The 8,672-nt window shown below is 43.5% G+C and overlaps 1 protein-coding gene across 8 annotated transcripts in view; it reads left to right on the forward strand.

The window, feature by feature from the left end:
- The window catches only part of RC3H1 (ring finger and CCCH-type domains 1), a 114,614-nt gene that overhangs the window by 96,460 nt on the left and 9,482 nt on the right, over nucleotides 1-8,672 (forward strand). For 2 of the 8 annotated variants that reach the window (XM_053246339.1, XM_053246340.1), the window contains exons 15-19: nucleotides 725-938; nucleotides 2,424-2,514; nucleotides 2,653-2,785; nucleotides 5,388-5,558; nucleotides 6,133-6,236. In XM_053246339.1, coding sequence (XP_053102314.1) covers nucleotides 725-938; nucleotides 2,424-2,514; nucleotides 2,653-2,785; nucleotides 5,388-5,558; nucleotides 6,133-6,236 — 713 coding nt within the window. Of the gene's footprint in view, nucleotides 1-724; nucleotides 939-2,423; nucleotides 2,515-2,652; nucleotides 2,786-5,387; nucleotides 5,559-6,129; nucleotides 6,237-8,672 lie in introns of all 8 variants that reach the window. The other 6 variants (XM_053246341.1, XM_053246343.1, XM_053246337.1 and 3 more) reach the window with 3 other exon arrangements.

Consider the following 8,672-nt stretch of genomic DNA (forward strand, 5'->3'; position numbering starts at 1 on the left):
TTAAAAGAGCCCTAAAAACATATTTTTTAACCTGGCCTTTAATAAGTACTGAAATGATTTTAAACTGGTTTTAATTTTGTTTTAATGAATTATTTATTTGTTTTTATATTTGTGAACCACCTAGAGCCATCTGGATGAGGCAGTATAAAAATCTAGTACATACATACATATTCTCTGTTTGTGATTGATGTTGGCAGCCATATACAAAATTATGCAGTGGTACAGATACTGAATGGAATTAACTTTTAAGGATTACAAAAAGATAATTCACATGAAGCACTTTGAACACTCAAAAGAGCTACTGCTGCTGCTGCTTCTTTTAATTTAGCTGATGCTTGTAAGAAGACTTTTATGTCAGTATCTTTCATGTGAATAGATTTCTGCCCTCTCCCTTTGCTGACTGTGATGTGGAGACTTCATTCCTGCTGAGAAGTGTCGGCTAAGACAGAGATCCTTGTGAGAGCCAGCGTGGTGTAGTGGTTAGAGTGCTGGACTAGGACCGGGGAGACCCGAGTTCAAATCCCCATTCAGTCATGAGACTAGCTGGGTGACTCTGGGCCAGTCACTTCTCTCTCAGCCTAACCTACTTCACAGGGTTGTTGTGAAAGAGAAACTCAAGTATGTTGTACACCGCTCTGGGCTCCTTGGAGGAAGAGCGGGATATAAATGTAAAAATAACAATAACAATAATATTTTTCTTTTCTTCCTTTTTTCCTGATGTCAGAACATAGATAGCAAGGGAATGCGAGATCAGCGATTGGATTTGCAAAGAAGAGCAGCTGAGACAGGTGATGATGATCTTATCCCATTTGGAGACCGGCCTACCGTATCAAGGTTTGGCGCCATCTCGCGTACATCCAAAACGATGTATCAGAACCCTGGTCCCATGCAAGCCATGACAGTTCAAGGAGCTTCCACTAAACCAGTCAACATTTCAGGTATAGAATTTAGCTATTTGGGATTATATTTTCTTATGTAGAAGTTCCACATCCCTACCACAGCTCAGGTGTGGAAGTTGTCTGCCTTAAGCATGAATTGGTAGTTATTAACAGTGACCTAAAACTTGGGCAAGAATAACATTGACTCCCCCATAACTGTGGTTAACAGTCAGCCTTGGGGCAATCCCTTGGTGCAGCCCCTCTCGTAAAGCACCCTCTCTTAACACACTCATGTAGTTTGTTTGAAGCAGCATCTCTGCAGCGTTATTACAGTTACGACTAACAAGAATTTTCTTTTACCCTCATGAAGCAAAAACTATTGTTCTCCTTCGTGGTCTCTGTGCAACACACACATGGGAAATGCGCCTCAGAGCCCAGTTCGGATTCTTCCCCAGCTCTACCTTTCAGAGTTTTGGCAGTAGCTCCTCCCCCATAGTCCTTCCTATAGCATCTCCCACCCACCCAGAATCTCCTCCATTTCTTGTTGACTGCCTCAGCGCCTGCCTCGTTGAAATTTGGTAGATTCTGACTGCCAAAGGGAATCACAAATATTCATGTTTATATGCTAAGTAACATTCTAGATTCCCCCCCCCCCCCAAGGACAAAAACAAGGTAGGCGTGAGATGGCATGACATCCTGGAAACAGAAATGTTATCAAAGGGATGTCTTGCAAACATGTTGCAAAATCTGGATGTGAGATGGGGCCATCAAGATGATACTAAAGACTCCAGAACTTTGCACCCTGAACTACATTTGCTAACTCTGGTCAAACATGTCCAAGCATTAGTTCATTTACGACTTAGTGGCAGGGGTCCCTTTATGTCCAAATAGGAAAAACCCAACCCATTCACGTGTAAGATACAAAGTTACCCCTGCTACTTTTTCATCTACAGAGATCAAATACATTTGTGGTAGCTACGTGATGGGGTATTCTGTATTGGGAAGCCAGTGACTATGTTCCAAAATGACAACATTACAGAATTTAAAACCTTTGTTATAGATTTACCCTATGACTCTCATTCAAGGTTAAACCTGAATCTGAAACCCACTCAAAGCCTTCGTTTCAGATCCTGATTTAAGGGAAACCCTGTTTAGCCTTAACAGTGGTTAACATTAACCAAGCATGTGTAATCTCCACTTCCTAACATTTGAGCTCTAAGCTGCCTTTTTCTTTTTCCCTCCTTTTCCATCCTATTCAGTAAAGCTTTTATGGTGGTGATTTAAAAGAAGAATTAAACATGACAAAAGGGTAAATATTGTTGCGGGCTTCCACAAATGCATTTTGTCTTGCATTCTTTACACAAAAGCAAGGAAAACTGGGTGATCTTTAGTGGTCTGTTATGGAAAAGGAAACTTTTCTCAGGTATAACGTGTGCACAGCTGCCCTGGCAATCAGGCAGTTGTACCTACCATTCCAGTTATGTAATATAATTAATTTTAATACAGCAAGCATTTTCTAACTAGACTTTTCCAACTGCCTTGCAGATTACAGCCCTTATGGAACACACAGTGCTTGGGGAGGCTCACCATATTCACCCCATCAAAACATACCTTCTCAGGGACGCATTAATGAGAGGTAGGACGAGTGTGTGAACTTGGTATTCCTGGCTGGTGTTCTCTCCCACCCCCCACCCATCCACCCCACACACACATTCTGAGAACGTAGAACTGAAATATCTTGATTCTCTGTCTGATCAATTCCCTGTCTCCAAAGGGAGAGAGCGTCCATGTCAGATGTGGCTGGCCATGGGAAGCCTTTGCCATCATCCGAGAGGGAGCAACTTCGGCTTGAACTGCAGCAGCTAAACCATCAGATTAGCCAGCAGACACAACTGCGAGGACTGGAGGTTTGTACTTGTGTCCCCTGTCACGTTCTAGGATGGGACCATGAGAGAGAGTGTGCATGCATGTGCACTCTAGAAATGTACACATATCCTTCTCTGATTTATCTTATTTAAATGACATTTGTTAAATTGCTCTTTGGAGTTAAGTTGCTCTTCTAGGGCAGTGAAAGACAACCAGTACAACATGTAAAAACCACATCAGAAAAAAACCAGTAGCAATTCATGACCAGGTGAAAAAGAGAAAAACTGAGATTAGAACCACCTTATATTACGTTCTGAAATGCTTGGTCAAATAAATATTCTTTGCCTGGCACCAAAAATGGTTGGTACTAGCTGAGCATCCCTGAGGAGAGTATTCCAAATTTGGGGTGCCATGGCGGGAAAGGCTCACTCACTATCTACCTAACCTCAGATGTTGAAGAAACTCGGAGGAGGAACTCCAGATAATGAAATACCCAGACAGGTTCATGTGCTAGAAGGCAGTATCAGGTCCCAGATTATTGGGGGCTTTAAAAGTAAGCTTCAGCATTATGTTGAAGTATATTCAATTGAATTCACAGTATTTCAGAATGAGGGTCACATCATCACTATTTTTCAGTTTGAAGTGTGGTCTGAATGTCACAATAACTGAAAAAAAGATGGTTGTATTCTTTTGTTCATACATGCACGTTGCACTCTCTCTATTTCTGCCACATTAGGACCCATAAATCTTTCCTTTGCAGTGGGTATGTTTTATTGTCCTGTGTCTAACTGTGCTAAACAGTGGTTTTGCATAACTTATTGAAAGGTCTTCTTTGATGTCTTAAAGTGAATTTAATTTCTTGGATTAAAATTTACATTTCTGACAGGTGCAATAGATAGTTCATATTCATCCCATAGTAACAATGTCCTCACATAATAGAGCTATTGTGACAGCCTCCTGAGGAGCCTGCAGCTGCTTTAACAATGTAATCTAAGCATGGTTACTCCAAAGTAAGCCCCACTGAGGTTAATGTGGGATGTACTCCCTTGTAAGTGTGTTTGGGATCACAAGGTGCTTTCCTTTCGCACTTATATATTCTTTATTCTTGGAAGGTCTGGCTTACCTTAGGCAAGAGAACATGGATAGTCTTTTATTTGGCAGTTTCCCTGAGCTGAAGTGACAGATGCAAGAAGCAACTTATTTCTCAGTTACTTAAAAAAAATGATTTGTTGACATTCTTGTACATCTGTTTAGGAACAAGAGATAAAGTGGTGCTTAATTATTGCATGCCCACCTTTGCTGAAGCTGTAATAGAGGAGTATTGGATGGTTTGAAAATACCCACCTGACTGTTACTCTCCATTATAATGATACTAATTTATTATTATGGTATTGTGAATTGCTTTAGATGCTGTTCAACTTACAAAAAATCCCAAAAAAACCCAACATAACGTTCTAAATGTGTTCTTGTGACACAGACATTTCTAAAGTATTAGTTCTTAAACTAATAGAGCATTTCTGCAGATGGACTATACCAGGGGATCTGCGATCACTTTTCCAGGGCGCTCTGTTCAGATGTGCTTTGTTCTGACCATGGTCACTTTCCAGTCACTAGGATCTTGAAGGATTCCCAACATGTTCCCTCTTCCAAGTATGGACTCAAAACAACCTGAGACATTTCCCTGGTAGCTATGAAATCCTGAGCAGAGCTAATTCAGATGTATTGAGCACAGATGTTGAAGTCCTCCAGCTTTACAAACTTGGGAGCCTCCAACACTGTGTATGAGTCTGCCTTCATCAGCTCAGACCGGGAATCCACAGAGCAGCTACATGGACAGTGGTATTTCCAATTAGTCTCTGGAACCTAACATCATAAATGCACAATCAAGGACAGACACTGCCTACACAAGATACTTGTGCAGGGTTCTTGTACAGGACTGATGGTGCCCACCTACCCACCCACCCCGGTCTGGCCAGAATGAGTTGTGCCAAAACTGGCCCATTAAAATTGACCCCCATCTAGTCAGATGTCCCTTAAACATGGCAGGTCAGCATCCTCTAAAATAAGTTAGTAAAATAGGGATGATTATTTTTCATTGAACTGCCATTAACCATCATCTATTGTTTGTTAGCCATTTGGCTATGAGGGCTAAATGCATTCCTCCATGTTCAGAGAAAGTATTTATCTAAATATCAGGTGGTGAGGATAGGCAGCCAGTTGACTGATGCCTTCATTGCCCTTCTTGGGGACTTCATGGAGGCATCTGTGTGGCTGCTACTGGAGGTACTGTAAGTGCTAGAGAGATGACCCTCTGATCCAGCAAGGCACTTGCGTTTTTATTCAGTCAGTGGCGTCTACTTTTCACATAGCTACTTAGAAGTTGAAATGAAATGGTCTCAGAGCAGCAGCAAGTCATACTTAGATTTAACAGAATGTGAAAAAATCTTTGCATGTTTCATAAGGAACTATATTTCCGTTTGCCTTCATCTTGGGAATCGTGGCCTATTTGCTTTCTCCATATGAGAGGAAGGAAGGTTGGGCTTTGGAAACCAAGCAATACTCCTGAATTTTGGCCTAGTACCCATGTCTGCATGGTGTGTATTGTGTGCTCAGTTGTGTATGTGCTTGGCTTTGTGCATTTAGGCTGTTAGTAACAGGCTGCTGTTGCAGAGGGAGGCGACCGCCTTGGCAGGCCAACCACAGCCCCCACCGCCACCACCTAAGTGGCCTGGAATGATCTCAAGTGAACAGCTGAGCTTGGAGCTACACCAGGTGGAGAGGGAAATCGGGAAGAGAACCCGGGAGCTGGGCATGGTGAGTATTTGTGGGGTAGACAAAGGAGAGATGGATGATGCTGCTGCTGCTGCTAAGGCTGAGGCTGCTGGGTAAGTTTCAGTGCTGCTTCATACCTTGCAGGAAGGTGCTCTGCTGAATGGCTGCTGCCAGTGTTTGCCATTCTTACCATTCACATTTCTGAGGTTAGAGTGATTTATTTTCAGTTTTCTGATTTTGGTGGCCTATGCGGTTTTGTCTTGCTTTGTAAGCAATGCTAAGAATGCTTTGTGAGCTACCAGAGTTAAATGTCAGCAAACACTTCCACTAGCAGCGAATAACATTTGGAAGGGGCCAGTGGTTTTCCAGCCTGTGGTGGTAGACTACCTCAGTCTTGGCTTCTTGTGCTTTTGGGAAGCTGTGTATACTGATCAGATAGATAGGACAGATAATTCTCAGCTTATGTTCCCTTGTCCTACAGGCTTTGTGGGAGTTGATCTGTATTACATGGTTTGGTTTAGCATTTGCCTTTTTCTTTGCTTGTGGAATAAATATGCAGAAATGTTTTGTGTGAAGTGGTATGTAGTTCTTTCCTCTCCTTTCTTTTTCCAAGGAGAGCCAATCTTCATTGGATGTGAAAAACAAAGTGGGTACCAGTAAGCAGGCAGAAAATGGGCAGCAAAGCAAGGTACCGACGGAGGACCTTGCGCTGACATTCAGGTAACAGAGCACAACTTTATTGGTCCTTTAATGATGGAGCGTGTGCAGGAGGTATGGTTCAAAATACAAGGAACATTTTAAATCATCAAAGCACTGTGTGATGTCAGGATATTGTCACACAGTGACAAATAGAAAGTTTTAACATTATGCATTAGAGTGAACTTAGGATTGCTCTTCTCAATTTAGGGCAACTGAAATAAAGGCATGAAAATTTAAGCTTTACTCTGATTAAAGTGGGGCTTGATGAAAGCCACGTTCCATCATGGTGCCTGCCCAGGCTGTAGGTATGTGCACGAACCAGTTTGGAAGCCCTTTTACAGGTTTTCTGAACCAGTTCGATAGACTAGCAGTACTGCTGGTTCAAAGGTGGGGGGTGGTAGCTTTAAGGACAGGGGAGGATGCCCGAGCCACACTTCCCCGCTCTGTGTAAAAATAGTCCAGCAGGCTGGCAGTGTACCTCCTTGCCACCCCATTGATCCCCCAGCCGGAAGTGGCCAGAAGTGCCCAGCGCATGTGTGCATGTCGCATGCACACATGACGCGCATGTGCGTGTGCACAACGGGCACTTCCGGTTGGGGGATCAACAGGAAGTGTGGCAGGCAGTTAAGTGCACCCTCCCTTGTCCTTAAAGCTATTCCTCCACTCATCGGCTTGAAGGGCACTGGTTCCGTGGACGCCACTACCAGGTAGTGGATGGATGCAAACAGGAGGTAGCAAGAAAAGCAGGGGCAGGTGGTTCCCTCTTCCTTCCGCTCACATCTGTCCACTCCTGCCTGAGCCCAGCAATGGATGAACCTGAGCAGGAGAAGGTGGGAGCAACCTGCCTTGCTTGCTCCCTCCCTCCTCCTGCTTGCATCTGCAGTCGGTTCTTTTGGCCAACCTTGCAGGTGTATGGGTACTTCCTTAAAGAAATGACAGGGTGTGGGAGGAAACCTTGGTCACATTCAGCTCATTGCACAGCTGCTTCGTTCAGTGGGAGCAGTGCTCCATCCTCTCTCAGCAGTCCCACAGATCAGAAGCATTTTTTCCCTTCAAGTGCTGATCATGTTGACTTGTTTGTGTTGCTGCTTGCGGGAAGTCCCAGACAGGAAAGCCTTCTTTCCCTCTTCCTTCCCACTTCTAAAACACGTGTCTTGTGTCCACTCAGAGATTCCTCCAAGCAACTGAGTTTGAACTGGCCACACTTATCTTTTTTTGCATAACCTGCACATTTCCCAGTCTCTGCAACCACAATTGGCTCCTCCTTGCTAGATTGCCAACCTATACTAATTCCCTGGAGCAAGATGTTTGCATCCACACCTTGCATACTGAGATGAGGAGGGAACCAGCAGCCTCTGGCACATTGCAGTGAATGGCAGTCTCGGGGTGGCTGCTCTGGGATGCCACATCTGAGGGTGCACTTGCTTGAACAATGGTAGAGAGAGGAGGGGCACACAAAGGTCTGTTTGTACCCTTTAAACAAGGTTTGGGGGCAGAAATCCTTAGTTGCTGCCCAGACAGGAATTCAGACTCAGTTGCTTGGGGGATGGTGTGAGTAACACACAGGACTGCCCAGTTGTCTGTATATGCCATATGTACACAAGGTCAGAAGAATGAGCACAGATTGGAGACCTGTAGGCACAATCCTGTTTCCACATCCATTCTCCCTACTAGATCATCTGCAAAGAATTGTGCGAACTATACAAAATATGATCATTCTCTGAAATCCTGAGGATTTGAACCTTGAATGAAGTATTATTTTAGAGATCCACTAAAAAAATTAGTCTGGCTTTGAAATTTTGGGGCTGGTTCTTAGATCCAAGGAAAATTTTTCAAAAATTTTCAAAAAAATTTTAAGTTATTAAGTGTTAGGCATAATTAAGTGTTTTATTACGTAGAAGATATAGCTGGAAGCATGCAGAGCTAGCTTGGAGAAAGCAACTAGCATCTTCAAATTATTGTTTCCGGTAAGGGTTTCTTCCACGCACATTAAAACAGTCTACATTCATTAGGAAGAAGAGCAGCATTTAGCCATTATAGTAATCCTAGAATAGTACTGTTTGAAGTATGTTGGAAAGGTAGTCATGTGGAATTGCCATAGCGCAGCTTGTGACCCATCAAGTCCAGATTCCCACCAAGCCCATCTGCCAGGTGCTTGATACAGCATCTTGCTTTTGCATTTACAAGGAGGCAGCAAAACATTATAAACAAGAATAACTATACTGTTTAAATTGGAGATGACATTGTCCACTAGGTTGAGTGTGCAATTGTCAGCCTTACGGGTATAAATGTCCCACGCCATTGCATGCCATAGTGCATTGAAGAGCCATGCTTGGACACGGACACACACACACACACACACACACACACACACACACCCCCGTCCATATAGCAATTCTATTGTACACAAGGACCTCGTTACTTACGGATCCGGCACCTGCGGTTTCACATATCTGT

Source organism: Hemicordylus capensis, chromosome 4 (assembly GCF_027244095.1).
Source record: "Hemicordylus capensis ecotype Gifberg chromosome 4, rHemCap1.1.pri, whole genome shotgun sequence".
Taxonomy (NCBI): Eukaryota; Metazoa; Chordata; class Lepidosauria; order Squamata; family Cordylidae; genus Hemicordylus; species Hemicordylus capensis.